At 33.4% G+C, this 18,794-nt stretch overlaps 1 protein-coding gene across 8 annotated transcripts in view; it reads right to left on the reverse strand.

Annotated features, from left to right (window-relative positions):
• Positions 1 to 418: 418 nt before the first annotated feature.
• LOC101897802 (proteoglycan Cow) overlaps positions 419 to 18,794 on the reverse strand; it is a 267,481-nt gene continuing 249,105 nt past the window's right edge. For all 8 annotated transcript variants that reach the window (XM_059132248.1, XM_059132254.1, XM_059132253.1 and 5 more), the window contains 2 exons: positions 12,631 to 12,768; positions 419 to 1,193 (listed from right to left, as the gene is read on the reverse strand). In XM_059132248.1, the coding sequence (XP_058988231.1) occupies positions 1,087 to 1,193; positions 12,631 to 12,768 (245 nt within the window). In that variant the 3' untranslated portion in view covers positions 419 to 1,086. The remainder of the gene's footprint in view (positions 1,194 to 12,630; positions 12,769 to 18,794) is intronic.

An 18,794-nucleotide genomic window follows, 5' to 3' on the forward strand; every position in this document is an offset into this window, starting at 1 on the left:
CTTTTCTTTTAAACTACTCGCAAAAGCAATTTTTATTTTTTAAGGAAAACAGAAACGGTAATTTAAATAATATAATAAACAAATATTTGTTGTTGTTGTTTTTTGCTATGATGCATGTTTTATTAATGTTGTTTTTAGCTGTTATAATTGTTCATTATTACTTTTGTTTTTAATATTTGGGCGGAATATTATTTAGCAAATATTGCAAAGAAAATATAACAAAAGAACCACAAAACACAATATAACAGTTTTGAAAACCAAAAAATTAATTTTTATTATTAATCTCTAAGTTTTTATTAAATCGTGTTTTCTTATTTAAATATGACAATAATTAGAGCGCAGCTTATATTAGAATCAAAACCAAAACCAAGAGAGTTAACTTAACCATTAGACGTTGTAAGGGAAACGAGTGGGGGAGAACCAAAACAGAAATCGGTTTCTTTACAACAGAAAGCATTAAAGCAGTTCGCTGTCATCTTTCGCTACTTTTTTGTGTCATTTTCTTTTTCATTCGTCATTTACTTCCGTTTTGTTTGTTGGCGCATAAATTTAAATATGGTTGCATTATTTCACTTTTCTTAGTTGTTGCTGTTGTTCTTAAATCCAATTACATGAAAATATTCAAGTTTCCGGCTTTTTTATTCGTTCCCGGCTGGCTTTAATTGGCTTCGTTACTACGTTTGGCCCGTTTCCTTGTATTTCTTTTGCTACTTGGTTTCCTTCTGTTCCATTCTTGTTTTATTTTTTTTTTTTTGTTTTATTTTGGTATGATTTTGTTTTAATGATTTTGTTTTTGTAGCATGAAATTGAGTTCTGTTTTCAAATGTAGTTTTGTTTTCTTTTTATAAATTTTCTCTTTCTCTGTTCTTTCTTTTAAATGAAAAACACAAAAATAATAATTTCCTCGTTTTTCTTTGTTGTTTTTAACTATTTTTTGGTAGTTTGTTTTTTTCTTTCTTATTTTTTTATATGGAATGAAGCTTTTGTTATTATTTTTTAAGTTCGGTAATTATTATTATAATTCTTTTGTTGTTTTATGTTTTTAATATGGACATTTTTGTTGTTGCTGCTGAATCTATCCATAATTTAAAATACCATAATTTGATCGGCACTACCTTCCGCACTGTCATCATCGTCGGTCTCATCATCTTCATCATCGGACGTTAGAGATGACGCATTATTTACCACGGATTCTGGAAGGAGAAAATATATGAAAATTATTTAGTTAATTGTCAAAATTAATAAGTAAAAAAGCTGTACGTTCGGTTAGGCCGAACTTTGAATACCCTCCACCATTTGGTACAAATTTGGCAATTTTCAAAAAAATAAAATCCGTTAAAAATTATGTTAAGGTCTATAAGGCGACGTAAACCTGCATAGGCGAGTTTTGTCAAGCTATTACAATATTCAAATGCGAAACTTGTTTATAATGTAGCTAAAATCATAAGTAAAAAACATTAAGTTCGGCCGGGCCAAACTTTTAATACCCTCCACCTTATGGTAAAGGAAACATTAGAAGAAATGTGGCAAAAACCATTAAAATACCGAATATCGGGAGATACCGTTATATGGGGGCTATACCAAATCGTGGACCTATAATTACAATGACTCACTACACGAACTTGGACCCATTATGACCTACAACTACCAACTTTCAGAGAAATTCGTGAAAAAATTTTTCAAAAATCATCAAAATACTAAACCAAAACGTGGACCTATATATACAATGTTTCGCCACACGAACTAGGCCCACAAATATTAATTTTTAGACAAATCAGTGAAAAAATGTGGCAAAAACCATCAAAATACCGAATATCGGGAGGTACCTTTATATGGGGGCTATACCAGAACGTGGACCGATATAACTCATTTTCAATACCAACCATCCTAGACACAATATAAATCTCTCTGCTAAACGTCAAATAATGTGGGCTGTATCGAGATTTCAACAGACAGACAGACGGCAAACAGACGGACATCGTTAAAGCAACTTAGAATTTTATGCTGATTATGAATATATATATACTTTATGGGGGCTATACGAAGACGTGGACCTGCATGGCCCATTCTCAATACCAAAAATCCTTTAGACATAATACACATTTGAGTAAAATTTTATCAACCTACTTCATTTCGTTCGGAAGCTAGAATGATTTCCGCAGACGGGCAGACGGACGGAAATTGCTAAAATGTATATTTCGAGGCGTTACAAACGGAATGACAAACTTAATATAGCCTCCATACTATGGTGGAGGATATAAAAATATACATTTCAAGAAATGTGGAGATTTTAGATCATTGACAAAACAAGGGAAACTGAGTCCCATGGGATATATATGTGAGTTCACAAAGACAATTGTAAGAAACTAATTGTTTTGGATTTTCTTTCGAAATGGTTTAAGGTGGAATGTTTAGTTTTTTTAGAGATGTCGATGAGGAAGGTGTTTTTATGTCAATTTACGTATGGAGGACATTATTTACCTATTTTCTTTAAACATATATAATAATTGAATTAATTGTGCAAATATAGCACCACATTTTCCTGATCAAGATATTAACTTTTACGAACGAATACAGATTAAAAATTTATATTAGAAACCAAGCTAACTTGAACCTAAGTACTATTATTGTAATTGTTTACGATTTTCAAAAAACCACCTCCTAATCTCACCTCAAATTTCGTTTACTTATGTAAATCCTATCTACATCTATAAAATTTAACTTTTGAAAGTGTGTTATTATATTGTTTGCTTATATGTTCCTTACAGACTCGAAAACGCCTGAACAGGGGCTTCTGAAATTTTCACAGAACATTCTGGAATTTACTGTGGGGAAAAAGGGTATTTAGAACTTTCGGTCGTGATTCTTCCCACACGCTTTATCTTTTTAAATTAATTAACGTATCGATACAAGAATTTGTATAATATGGCATATTGCATTTTGGACGCCTGAACAAGGGTTCCTGAAATTTTCACAGAACATTCTGGAATTTACTGTGGGGAAAAAGGGTATTTAGAACTTTCGATCGAGGTTCTTTCCACACGCTTTATTTTTTTAAATTAATTAACGTATCGATACAAGAATTTGTATAATATCGCATATTGCATTTAGGGCGAGGGTTTCATAAGTACAATAAATGGTTCGACATCGCTTATATTTATTGTGCGGAATAGTTACCATATTAGCTCAAAAATTCAACAGTCAAAGGGTGATGCATAAATGTGGTATGAAGGGTAGACCTTATTATTATTTAGAAATGTTCACAGTAGATTTTAATGTCCCTTCATTCAAGACAAGATTTTTTGCTCTAAAGTACCAATTTCCATATTTCAGACCAAATCATTGAAACCAAAGTTTCTCCAGATACCAAATTATGTATCTTTCTAGCACTTACTTAACTATACTCCAAGAAAGTATTCCTCATTCCAGATTATAGCTAGACGTCAATGTCAAAACTTTTCGTAGGGTGAATCATCATCATGTATAAGAGTTGCTTCGCTTGGCCGAAAGTGGTGAACTGCCGAATTTGGTTTTCTCCGATGAGAAAACATAATTCGTGCCAAAGGTAACCAATTCGAACAAATCTAGACTTATTCTAAAATTTGATGCTTTTTCCGACATTTTTTGCTTTCATTCAATAAAATTAAAAAAAATATTAAAAATTATGGCGTTTGACTTTGTTGCAGTTTTTTTATCTCACCGTGTATGAATTGCTGGCATTAAGATAAGATTTAGTCTCTTCAAGTATTCTAAGGCCTGTAGTAGAATTTTATGACAAATAATGTAGAATATTTTGACTTGCTACGATCCCGTTTAAAGGAAATTTTAAAAAAAAAGGACAAACAGAAACCCATCCTCGACTCACTTGAGTATTACAACTTTTCCCTTATTTTAAGCTGAAATATTGCCGAAGACACCATATACTTAAAATGCACGGATTCTAAGGAATCTTAATCTTGCCTTGTACTTGCCCCTCTATTTTGGTTCCTTTTCAATGTAAACTTTTAAAACGCCGATACGTGTCCCTTCTTATTTAGCTCTACTGTCATAATCTTCTGGATTTTCCTGGTGTTGTACAGTGCAATGAACAAAAGTAACATCAGCATTAATACCAATTTTCCTTATGTAATCATAATTCTGCGATACATAATTTTATGAAGAAACTACTGTTGTCACTGTCAATTTCTAACACATGCTAGAAAAGTATGCTCATTTCTTTGCATGTTACTTACTTATGTCTAAACATAATCGCTACATATGCACATAGATGTATATGTATGCATTTATGTTTATATATAATTTATTACTTATGTAAAGTTGTACACATTTATGTTGTAACAAATTTATGTTGCCATTTCTTGGGTCCATTTACAATTGAAAGACAACGATATGGTCCGGAATCACGGGAGAAAGGGGGGCTTTGAATGTTCCAGAAGAGTAAAAGTTGTTAGAAATTAAGTAACACATGTTCCAGTTGCATTCATTCGTAACATAATAATGTACATGTCTAACATTCTCAATCGTTGTTTGTACACATGAGTACATAACTACATACATACCAATGTACATACGTAGTGAGTTGTACTATGTAGTGGCAAAAACATAAAAACACTACAATTATGTTTTACATCCTAACATTAAGGTGGCACCTGGTGTGGGAATAGTTCTGTCGGTCGATAGAGAACACTTAAGTCACAATCAGAATAAGTAACGAATTGTCATTGTAAATTGCACTCATATTCCAATCCCCTGAAATACTGCATGAAGGCCAAGGTCAAACCAGAAAAAATGTTTTTAGTTTTCGATCGTAATAAACAGGGTATAATTACACTGTGCAATACAAAAAAAATTACAGGAAAACCCAGCAGATTACGAAAGTAGCACTAGGAACAGAAGACAGGTGTATCGGCATTTTTAATTTTACATCGAAAAAGGGGAAATTATCCTAACATTCCCACCCCCGTTCCACACTTTTTGAAATTTAGAATCCCCAGAATTATTGGAATCCTTATATTTGAATTATAACCTGTTTTCGGCAATATTACAAATAAAAATACTAGGATTAGAAAATGGATCTTTTTGGTCCCTTTTTAAAAATTTGGTTAAGAACGCTTTTTTAACGAGATCATAGCAACTAGTCGGAAAATCCTACAAAATTACTGGATGAGATAAAAAAAACTGCTACAAAGTCAAACGCCACAATTTTTACATTTTTTTTTAATTTTATTGAATGAAAGCAAAAAATGTCGGAAATAGTATCAAATTTTAGAATAAGTTTAGATTTGTTCGAATTAGCCACCATACGCATGAATTATGGCCTTCAAACGGCCAATGAAACCGTCACACGATGCCCGAATGTTGCCCTGCGGTATTTTGGCCCATTCCGGGCGAAGCGCTTGTTTGAGGTGATCGACCCTTTGGTATTTTTTAGTGCCGAACATGCTTTCCAAATTATCCAGACACAATAGTCCAAGGGATTGGTATCGGGAGATTTTTGTGGTCATTGTGCGCTGAAAATGAAGAATTTCTATGGTGATTACCCCGAGCTCATGTTAACACCCTACACCACAAGGTGGTCAGGCACAAAGACATTTGTTTGTAACAGGCAAAAGGAAACGAGATAGGGCCATAGTTCCTCTGCATAGAATCACATTCTGAGTCGATTTATGCATGTCCGTCTGTCCATGTGTTTTTGTAAACAAACTACAGTTCTTTGCACAAATCATTTGTTTGGCCCAAGGACGAACCCTTTTGAAATTGGAGATAATCGGTCAAAATTTAGATATAGCTCCCATATATATCTTCATCCGATTTGCCTTTTATTGTGTACCAAACGTGTAATATCAGTCCGAATAGTATGGAATTTTTCACGTACGATCAGATTGGACCTGAAAATAAGTATGCCAAATTTGATCGAAATCGGTTCAGATATAACTATAGCTCCCATATATATTCTTTATCCGGTTTTTTAATTTTGTCCTCCGCAGCCGCAATATGCACTCTGTAACAACAATGAAATATATCAAATACAGCTCAGAAACATATTTGCTAAATTTTGTCGAGATCGGTTCAGATTTGGATATAGCTCCCATATATAACTTCGTCCGATTTACATTTGATTGTGCACCAAACGTCTAATATTTGCCCAAATGGGATGAAATTTGGCACTTACGACCGAATTGAGTCTAGAAGTATGCCAAATTTGGTGAAGTTCGGTTCAGATATAGCTATAGCTCCCATATATACTGTTCATTCGATTTGTTATATTTGTTACCCATAGCCGTAATATGCACTCCGTAACACGATATTCAGGGAAATATATCAAATACAGCTCAGAAATATCTTTGCCAAATTTTATCGAGATCAGTTCCGATTTGGATATAGCTCCCATATATATCTTTATCCGATTTCAAATTAATTGTGCACCTAATGGGCAATACAAGTCCGAATTTAAAAGATACAAATGCTTCGGAATAGTTAGTTCTTTGAACTTTAAATTATAATTAAAAACTTTTAATTGTTATGCGGAGCTCTATTAAATTAGCAAAGTGGTGTAGGGTATCATAAAGTCGGCCCCGCCCGACTTTAAGACTTTCTTTACTTGTTCAATATTTGCCGGATGAAATATTGCGATATGATCAGCCCAAGAGCCATCATTCGGCCACTGCGACGCGGGTTTCGATCAAGTCGCTTCTTTACTTTTCGAACCATTTCTGCTGATGTTGCTGTGGACCTATAAAGGCAATTCTTCTCCATGCGGTATAGTACTCAGATGAAACTCCTTGTGTAGGTTTTCAGAAAATTCCATTGAAAAATGTGGTTAAAATCATCAAAATGCCGAATATCGGGGGTACCGTTATATGTGCGCTGCCTGCAGACAAAATACTTATCTCTGCTAAATTTTAGCTTCAAATCTTAATTCGTTTTGACTGGCGGGATTGCAACAGATTTACGGACGGACTGGTCTAGATCGTCTTAGAATTTTACGCTGATCAAGAATATATGTACTTCGTTGGGTCTAAAATTATTATTTCGATGAGTTACAAACGGAAAGACGAACTTTATATATCCTCCATACTATGTATTGTGGATGGTATAAAAATCATAGTTCAATTCAACTCAAACCAACGAAACCTCTGGTCCTTAGATTTGACACGTCAAATACTAGATTATTTATAAATGTGTCTCCTTCGACATCTCTAATGTTGGTTAAAGTGTGTCAGTGTACTTATATAAATGGATTTTGGGCAACGTAGAAACATCTGTATTTGATGCACATTTAATTTGTTATGGTTGGAGCTTTAATTGGTTGTGGTGTATATGTTGGACATACAATTCTCCAGAATCGTATAGGCCATACATGTGTAAGTATCATGTTACATATAAGTTACTGGTTACCGGGGAAATAAAGTAGCGATTTGTGAGCTATAAATCAAGTCAATTTTTAGACATTGACAGAGAATTGCTAAATAGGTTAAGTAATTGATGATAAATAATTGACCTGCACACACACACACACAAAATGTTTGTCAATTAGAAAGCAAAAAATGTCGATGTTATCTATGGTTAAGGTTACATGAAAATTTGAAAATTATTATTAAATCCACCTTGAATACCCTCCACCGTTTGTAACATCCATAAATATTCGTCGTAGAACCTATTAAGTATACTGGGTTAGATCAAAAAACTGCAGCCAACTTTAGACTGCTGTCATTTCTATGACAGCTGTTAAAATTATTCCAGTGACATTATATTGTTTACAAGCGTACAAAGGATTTTGGTGAGAATTTTCCAGAAAAAAGTTATTCGTGATGGAATTCAAGCGTGATAGTTTGATTTCTTTATAATTGGCGGGAAAAACACAAGTGGCTATCGTTAGAGCTCTCCACCATTTAAATGTGAATAAATCTTTTGTGTCTCGTACCATCGCACGTTATTTGTGATATTGGTAGCGTAGCCCGACATCAAGGAAGTGGATGGAAGAAAACAACAACATCAGCAGAAATGGTTCGAAAAGTAAAGAAGCGACTTGATCGAAACTCACGTCGCAGTGGCCGAAAAATGGCTTGTGAGCTGAACATATAGCAATATTCCATTCGGCAAATATTAAAAATTAGCTCGGGGTAAAGCCATTGAAATTCCAAAAAGTGCAAGAACTTACACCGCAACAGAAAGGCAGACCCAAAAGACGTATTTTTATCGCGAAAATATTCTGGAGGGTGTTTTAAAGCTTTGGGCACGCAAACATTTTGGCCGCGGACCTTGGACATTCCAACAGGACTCAGTACTATCGCACTCAGCACGCGCCACCCAAGAATGGTTACAACATGAGGTTCCTCGCTTCATTTCCAGCGGTATCGCATCTCCGGTAGCGAAAAATTGCACGTATAGGTCCGCGTTTTTGTATACCGCTCATATAAGGGTACCTTCCGATATTCGATATTTTGATGATTACTGTCACATTTTCCAAAGATTTGTCTTAAAATTGGTATTTGTAGTTCATAATGGGCTCTAGCTCCGGTGGCAGAACAATTTGAAAATTTAGGTCCATGTTTTCCTATAGCGCACGAATAACGACACCCACCGATATTCGGTATTTTGATAACCCTAGTCACATTTACCCACGAAATTGTTTCATCATCCACTTTATGTTTTTTTGGAAAGTTTTACAGCATTATCCAAACGGTCTTACTGGTATTTGTGGTTTATCGTGGAACACGTTTGAATTCAGATACTTGTATATGAAAATATTTTCTTTACCCTATTGTGAAGCGTATTAAAAGTTCTGCCCGGACATACTTAATTTCTTATTTTTCACTTCTTTTTGGTATCAATTATCTATTTAATTTTTGTCAAGAGGCTGTTACCAGCAGTAATCCCAGTTTTCTCTTTCATTGTATCCTTCCTTCTCCTTTCTGACATGCTCCATATTACATCATTTCTTTAACTTCAACAACCAGTGTGTGCTGCAGAATGAACTTAAGACGGCTACACCTTATCCTTTATAAGACACTGACAGTTCATTAAACTAAAGCAACGTTAGATCAAAATGTTAATAGAGTTATAATTATTCCCATGTTGAGTATTTAGATACGTAGATGTGTAATATGTGCTCTTTCCTTGCTCTTACGACTAATCAAATGGTACCCGTGTACGTTCTTAATACATTTTTCAAGCAAATATTTTTAGAATATGTAAATGTCAGCGTAATCCTTGGGAGAATAAAATAATGTGGGTTGGAAAGGAGATGAATATTTTTCCACACATGCATTCAGATTTGTATACATTACACAAAAATATACGTTTAATACAAGTTTACGAAAAAAATATAGATGATTTTTAAAATCGATTATTTACCTTCATTGTGGTAAAAGTAAATTAGAAATTTTATTAGTAGAAAATTTTGCATTAAGAATGTTAGAAAAATAACCCGGAAAAAATTGTAGCCACTTCAGCCGAATTCAGTGCAAGGTTATGTAGAAATACTAACTTTTACTTTACTAATGCTAAAAATAATTACATATTTTTTTAAAATTTTGACAGACAATGAATATATTTTACTAATGACCAATTTTATTCAATGCCTAATTTGAAACTATTAAGGTGATATTCAAGATGGGTAACATAAATCCCTATAAAAATACCAATAAATACATAAAATGAACAAAAAGCCCTTCGAAGCTTTATTCTTAGTTTTTGAAGTTTTAGCTATATTTTGATGATCGAAGTGACAACAATTTAATATTTTTAAAATGAACAAGTAAAAAAGCAGCTGAGTTCGGCCGTGATGAACCTGTAATACACTCCACTAGGAACTTGTAAACTGGAAAACAAACATTTAAAAAAATCCGCTAAAATTATGAAAATTCCGAGTATTATTTGTTACAGTTATATGGGGCTATAAGAAAACGTGGACGTCAATAACAAATTATCTGCAAACATGGCGGCGCCTATTAAAAAATGTAGCTAAATCATCAATATACCGAATAATGGGAGGTACCGTTATATGGGGGCCATGCGAAGTCGTGGATGTGCACAGGAATTAATGAATTAATGAATACCCATTGCAAACTTCAAAATTAAAATTCAAAAAATTCAACTGAAAAACTGTAGCTAAAATAAACAAAATACGGAATGTACGAATATCATGTTTGATAAAATTCTTGTGAAAAATGTTACACAAATTATCAAAATACGGAATATTGGAGATACAGTTATATTGGGATTGTACTTAAACGTGGACCTATACATACAATGTTTAGCCTACGAAGCTAGAACCCATTATGAACTACAAATACCGATTTTTAGACAAAGCCGTGAAAAAATGTGTCAAAAATCATCATCAACACTAAATATCGGGAGGTAACTTTATATGGCGGCAAGAATGTTTCTAACGTAATAGGAGTCCTTGCTGCAAATTTACAACAAATTTGAGTTAAAACTCAAAAACCTTAAATCTTTCAGTAGAGTTATATGGGGCCTATACCAAAATGTGGACCCATATTGAAACTTTTCTGTGACATTCGTTATCCAGCAGTTTGCAAACAAACAAAATTATCGTGTTTACTAGCCAAAGAGGTCATCTGAAAATGTGCACCTTCGATTTGCCACAAGAACTCAAGCGCCGACCATGGTGATGGTTTGTCCGCAATAACAGCTGATGGTCGCTCTCCGCTCGTATTAATCGACCGCTCGTATTAATCGACCTTGAACATTTCAACAGGACTCAGCATCATCGCACTCAGCACGGGTGGTTAAAAAAATGAGGTTCCTCGCTTGATTTCCAGCGCACAATGGCCACTAAAATCTGCGGATACCAATCCGTTGGACAATTGTGTCTGCAGTATTTTGGAAAGCAAGGTTGGCACTAAATAATACCAAAGTGTCGGTCACCTCAAACAAGCGCTTCGCCTGGAATGGTCCAAAATACCGCAGAGCAACATTCGGGCAGCTTGTGACGGTTTTATTAGCCGTTGAAAGCCATAATTTGTGCCAAAGGTAACCAATTCGAACAAATCTAAACTTATTCTAAAATTTGATGCTATTTCCAAAATTTTTTGCTTTCATTGAATAAAATTTAAAAAAAATTTAAAAATTATGGGGTTCGACTTTGTTGCAGTTTTTTTTTATCTCACCCTGCATATAGATTAGAAGGTATGTTTAGTTCGTTTTTGTATAACCCAATATAGTGGTACCGGCCGATGATTGGTATCAATAAGATTCTCGCCACATTTTTTTATCGAAAGTATCTAAAGTAAAAAATAGTTAATATCGATCAGTGTTATGGTGTAGGTCCCATTGTTCAGTAATGGTACTAAACGATCTGGTCTACGGGCAAAGTTATAACCTTACATTCCACTATCGGTTTAGTTCCCATATAAATGTACCGTTATACCAAAGTCTTTTTTATGAATAACCTGCTTGTTTTCAATATAGTCTTGGACATGGTTATGGAGACCAGGATCATGCCAACGACATTTGAGGTCTAAGACATTTCAGGCTTATTTCGCATTTTATTAGAGTTATAATTATTTAAAATTTTGACCTGCTGTGGGTGAGAACATGATGGAGTGGGAAATTATTGTTCATTTTCGCACCTGACATAGGATTGTTACAATTATTGAGATTTGACAAGATTGCACAAATTTGGATGATCCCTTCTTGTTCTACACACTAAATTGTTTTCTGTGAAAATTTTTATCTTTTGTGGGGGGAGGTAGCAGAAGGAGTGGACTGATATTGCCCATCTCCGAACTCGATCTAAGTTTGAGAATAATATTAAGATGCACCAAGTTTTGATCAATTCGGGTACTACTATCGTTAGTTATCGTTCGTCGTTCTAAAGTTGAAGCCGCCAGAGAGGGAAACCTAAAGAGCAGACGAAGAGTTCTAGTAAAATTGAGGAAGGCGAATAAGTCATAGAGTAAAATGAAAATATTAGCTTTAAATCAAATTAATTGGAAAAACTTTCTTGTGCCCCTATCTTCATCCTAGGAACTATAATAATAATAGTTTTGAATGGGCTTTCACAGTTAAAACGGTATTTATATATTATTAGACTTACAGCTGATGGAAAAACCCGACAGATTTAAAACTTATCCCCTTAACTTCGAAAATTATTCATGTGATAATCTCCAAATAATTTCTAATAGTTATCACCAACAATCCAGTGATCGTTTATACTCCTCATCTTATATCTATTCACATCAATAGCTCCCATATTGGTATACTATTGCAAATCTCAATTAGTTCGTATGCCAGATATTGTTCGCTACGGTCACTTTAATGAAGCCCATTTCATAAGAAATTCCTTTTTAGGTAATTTGAATGAGTAAACTTCGTATTTATTCTAACACTTAATTGCACTTAGATATGTAAAAGTGTTTGAGTTTCAAACTCTTGTTCATTTAAAATGCCAGACATGTGTTCGGAATCTTACAATATGTAAGGATTAATTATGCATCCAGCAGAGCAAAGAAAATTCAAAAAATTTATTACAGTGTAATGCAATAAATATTATGATATCTTTAAAATTCCCATTAAAGAAACTCATCTGATTTCGCATTTTCAAATCGAGTTTAAAAATCCCTCGAGGATTTGTTTTCACTTCATGCTCGTCTATCTACTTACCACAATTTGGTTTGCCTCGTGTACGGGTATTGGCAAATTCGACACCATGCTTATCCACACACCAGCAGACACCAACCGAGTTATGGCATTGGGTTGGCTTGTAGAAACCCTGGACATCACAATCTGGTGCATATGCTCCTGTTCGATTCAAGCGGCAGGAGGAGAAAAGACAGAGAGGAAGAAAGAAGAATCAAATTTAAATATTTTCGCATCGCATTACCAACATTCGGAGAACAAACGAAAGCCATTATGTGCAATTAACAAAATTCATAAATGAATGAAAGAGGTTTTACAGAGAAGGAATTACATTTTGCAATAATATGTTTGTATGTAAATATATATTTTTGGTTTGAGATAAGGGGGGGCAGGTACAGAACGAACAGAGAAAAAGTTATTGTTTTTTTTTCAAAGCAAAAGCAGTTTACAAAAAAGTTCATAATAACGTGTATAGATGTGTGTGTGTGTTTAAGTGTATATAATAAATAATTTAAACTGTAGGCAATTGTTATTGTTTTGGTTTTTTGTAATAATTTGTCAGAAAATAGCAAAATTTGAGAAGAAATAAAATATAAATTGTTGTTACAAAAATTTGCAACGATTTAAATAATTGGAAAAATTGGAGGGTAGTACTTGTAAGTATAAATATAGGTGGGTACTTAAATTTGTTTTGTATTTGGGTTTTGCTTGGACTAGTATAGGAAGAAAGGTGTTGAGGTGGTTTTTGGTGTAAACTATCAATCCATAATGAATTGACATACAAAATAAAGTGTTATATATGGTTGTCATATGTGTTATATGCGGGTAACTACTTAGATTTTGTTTGATATTGAAGTTTGCAATAATTGTCTACTTTACGGACTACTCTATTTTAATCAAGGTATTAAATGACTTTTAAAATCGGAGTCCTAATATCTATATAAATGTTCAGTAATAAGGAACAATTTCTAAATGTATGAACAATAACGTGTCAAAGAAATTACGAAATATATTTACGAAAACGATGAGATAATTTACAAGAACACTTTTAAAAACTAAACTCCTAAATCTACCAAAAAAATGTTGAACCCTTTATATCTACCAACATGGAGCAATTTAAATTATAACTTAGTCAGTTGACTTAAATATCCCTACATTTGAGTTATAGTATAAGCCTAAATAATCAAACCTGAAAAAGCTCAAGCTACAGTATGACGTAGCGTATAAAAAAGCTAATACCCTATGCCATACTATGTATTTTTATGCCCTCCAATATATAGCAAGGAAGGTTTTTTTGATGCAAAATGGTCAGGCTTAATCCCTTTATTGTTGTTATTATAAAAACAACGTGTGGAGAACGATGGTAATGTTTACCAGGGGGTAAGACAGGGAATACCTAGGTTTCGGAAAGAGAGAAGGTATACTTAATTTGCCATTCCGTTTGTAGCATCTCTAAATATTTGTCGTAGGCCCCATAAGTATATATATTTATGATCAGCATAAAATTCAAAGTCGATTTCAATTTCCATATCCTCCACCACAAGGTGGTCAGGGTATTATGCCTTTGTGCATATAGACCCGTAGTTCCTTTTGATGATCTGCACAGAGTCATATTCTGAGTTGATTTATGTAAGTCCGTGCGTCTGTCCATGTGTTTTTGTAAACAAAGTACAAGTCACATTTATTGCCCGATCCAGACTTTTTTTTTTTGGATTTTTGCACATACGACCAAATTAAGCCTGGAAGTAAGGATGCCAAATATGATCGAAATCGGTTCAGATATAGATATAACTATCATATATATTGTTCGTCCGATTTGTTATTATGTCCTCCACATCCGTAACAACGATATTCAAGGAAACATATCAAATAAAACTCAGAAAAACCTTCCAAATTTTATCGATATCGGTTCTGATTTGAATATAGCTCCCATATATATCTTTATCCGATTTCAAGTTAATTGTGCACCAAATGGGTAATATTAGCCCGAATTGAAGAAGACAAATGCCTCGGCAAATTTAGTATAAATCGATTAAGATCAGGATATTCCTCTCATACATTAGTTCATAATTGGAATGATTTAATCCTCACAAATTACCCATTAAAACTGCTATTTGTTATGTGAAGCTCTACTAAATATGCCAAATGGTGTAGGGTATAATACGTTATTTTCTGGTTAATTCGTGAAATTTCAATTGAAATTCGAAAATTCCGTTTGTTATTTGAAACATTTCTATTGTAATTTAAGGATCTTATTTTTAATTCGTAAAATTTCATTTGAAATTCGAAATATTTTATTTTTAATTCAATTTTTTCTAATTATTCTATTAAATAATTTTAGTTTTAATTCTAATCAGTTTATTTGCAATGCAAAAAAAAAAAACATTTTCAATATTTTTGTGTTTCCAATTTCAAATGAATTATTTCGAATAAACAATAAAACCAAGTAAAAAGCTGTAAGTTCGGGCGGGCCTAACTTGGAATACCCCCCGCTATTTGGAACGAATTTGGCAATTTCCAAAAAGATAAATAAATAAATAAAATCCATTAAAAATTCTGTTAAAATCTTCTGTTAAATCGAATGTTTCCGTTATATTAGGTTCGATACGAAGACGTGGATCTGCACAGACATCTTTTATCATAAACCATTAAAATATTTAAATGCGAAACTTGAAAAAAAAATCGGTGAGTTATATAGCTAAAATCATCAAAATACCGAATACAGGTAGGTGCCGTTATATGGGGACTATACCAAATACGTGGACCTGCGCAGACAATTTTCTGTCAAAGACTGTAGTATCCGTTACGAGCTTCATACTAATTTGAATCAATTCCGGTGAAAAATGTCGCTAAAACCATCAAAGTACCAAATATCCGGAGGTACCGTTATATGGGGGCTTTACGAAGGCTTGGACCTGCACAGACAATTTTCTGTCATAGGCTGTATTATCCACTACGAACTTCAAATATCTAATTTGAAATAATTCCGGTGAGTAGTGTTCCTAAAATCATCAAAGTACCAAGCTGTTGTATCCATTACGAACTGCAAATACTGAATGTAAAACAATTTCGGTGAATAATGTCACTTAAATCACCGAAAATAGGCAGGTTCCATTATATGGGGGCTATACCAAACGTGGACCTACATGGACCACTTTCAATACTAATACCTGCAGACATAATATACACTTGAGTAAAATTTTATCAACCTACTTCATTTCGTTCGGGCTAGAGTGATTTACACAGACGGATATACTGGCGGACATCGCTAAATCCACATAGAATTTTATTCTGATCAAGCATATATATACTATGTGGGGTCTAAAATGTATATTTCGAGATGTTACAAACGGAATGATAAACTTAATACACCCTCCGTACTATGGTGGAGAATAAAAAATCAAATTAAAAAATTAAATATATTGTATTGTAAATCGAATTTAAAGAATAGCAAATAAAATTCTTAAATTGGAATTGAAACTATTCAAGTTACAAAAGGAATTTAAATTAAAGTTTTCCGAATTTAAACTAAAATTTTCCGAATTAAAAATAAAATTCTCCAAATATTACTAAAGAAATGATTCGAATTAAAAGTAAAAAAAATCGAATTACAAATGAAATAATTCAATATTTAAATGGAATACTATAAATACCAAATATAATTTTAGAATTACAATTAAAATGTTGCGAATAACATATAGAAATAAATTATGAACTACTGTAAAGCCTTATGTTATATTTGGAATTCTTAATAATATGCATTCGATAGCAATAAAGTCGATATAATGTGTATCCGTCCATCTGTTTGCGTTATTTTGAAATTTATCGGCAGATGGTAATAATGCATTGATTTTTTGCATGAGCTAGAGTTGGGAACAGTTGGAGATATTCACTAAATATTTAGGGGAAGAAATATTTTTCTTTGAAGTCTTTCTAAAGGTAACAATTATTGATCAATCGTAGCGTTATTTGACATGGGGTTGGATCAGGACAGAAGCATACTATTTTGGATGGTGATAAATCATGTCATATATAAATGATAAAATCGGTATCGGTATAACTGCTAATACCACAATCTACCCGTCGATATAAAAAATATATGAGAAGGATACTTTAGACTTTTACATCGATGGTAATTCCGTCGATGTATATAACTGTATTTTCTGTATTTTCAGTTAATTTTTTGAATACCACAAACATTACACAAATATAATTCTTGTGCATGACTATAGCAATTATTTGAAGAATGATATAATATGTGGGATGTTCTTCCAGCGAACGTAGTTTTCTGGAAAATATTGTTTTCAGAACTAAGAAGATTCTTCGAACTATGGAACATAATAATGGCAACATCCGACTCTAAACTACAGATTATTACCTTAACTTTTAGACCTCAATTTTTTATTTTTAGAATAATTATAAAACTTGAAATAAGAGTTCACGATTTGGTATAACCGCCATATAACGGTACCTCCCGATATTCGGAAATTTGATGATTTTTGCCACATTTTTCCACGGATTTGTCTAAAAATTGGTATTTGTAGGTCATAATAGATTCTAGGTCCGGTGGCAAAATATAGTATATATAACAGTACCTCCCGATATTCGGTATTTTGATAATTTTTGCCATATTTTTTTTTCAAGAATTTGGGTAAAAATTGGTATTTGTTGATCGTAATGGGTTCTAGCTCCGATGGCGAAACAATGTATGTATAGGTCCACATTTTGGTATAATCCTCATATAACGGTACCTCCAGATATAAGGTATTTTGATGATTTTTGCCACATTTTCCCACGAATTTGCCTAAAAATTGGCATTTGTAGGTCATACAATGTATGTATAGGTCCACGTTTTTGTATAACCCCCATATAGCGGTAGCTCCCGATATTCGGTGTTTTGATAAGTTTTGCTACATTTTCCCACAAATTCGTCTAAAAATTGGTATTTGTATTTCATAATGGCTCCGATGGCTGAACATTGAATATTTAAGTCCACATTTTCCTATATCGTACATATTACGATAACCAACGATATTCAGTATTTTGATAATCCTAGTCACATTTACCCACGAAATTGTTTTAAATGTGGTATTTAAGAAGATTTGGTAGATGACAAATCTTGAAGTATAAAACGGCCTATATGGGTCCCCGGCCTCACCCACTTTATGGTTTTTTGAAAAGTGTAACAGCATTATCCAAACGGTCTTACTGTAATTTAAAGTGGAATACGTTTGAATTCACACACTTTTTTAAAAAATTGTTGAAAGGCCGAACTTAATGTTTTTATACCCTCCACCATACTATGGAAGGTATATTAACTTTGTGATTCCATTCGTAACTCCTCGAAATCCTCATGTAAGATCTAACAAAGCATATATATATATATTTTTGATCAGCGTAAAATTCTATGTAGATTTATGAATGTCCATCTGTCTGTGTGTCTGTCTGTTGTAATCACGCTATCTTTTGAACGAATCGAGATAGAAGGCTACAATTTTGCAGACATGTTTATTTTGCCAGTAGGAAGGATAAAGGTATTGGGAGGTAATATTCGGTATTTTGATGATTTTAGCGACATTATTCACCGGAATTGTTTCAAATTTAGTGTTTGAAGTTCGTAACGGATGCTACAGCCTATGACAGAAAATTGTATGTGCAAGTCCACGTCTTCATATAGCCCCCATATAACGGTACCTCCCGATATTCGGTACTTTAATGATTTTAGCGACATTATTCACCGGAATTGTTTTAAATTTGGTATTTGAAGTTCCAGACAGAAAATTGTCTGTGCAAGTCCAAGTCTTAGTATAGCCTCCATATAGCGGTACCTCCTGATATTTGGTATTCTGATGATTTTAGCGACATTATTCACCGGAATTGTTTCAAATTTGCCATTTGATGTTCGTAATAGATGCTACAGGCTGTGACGCATAAGTGTCTATGCAAGCCCAGGTCTTCGTATAGCTCCGGTGTAAGGGTACCTCCCTATATACGATATTTTGATGGTTTTAGCTACATTATTCACCGTTTATTTCAAGTTTCGAATTTGAATATGGTAACGGCTTATGACAACAATGCCTATGTAGGTCCACGTCGTATAAACACCAATATAATGGCTATATTCGGTATTTTTAAGATTTTAACAGCATTTTTAACGGAATTTATTTTTTTGAAATTTTCCAAATTCG

Source organism: Musca domestica, unplaced genomic scaffold, assembly GCF_030504385.1.
Source record: "Musca domestica strain aabys unplaced genomic scaffold, Musca_domestica.polishedcontigs.V.1.1 117, whole genome shotgun sequence".
NCBI lineage: Eukaryota > Metazoa > Arthropoda > Insecta > Diptera > Muscidae > Musca > Musca domestica.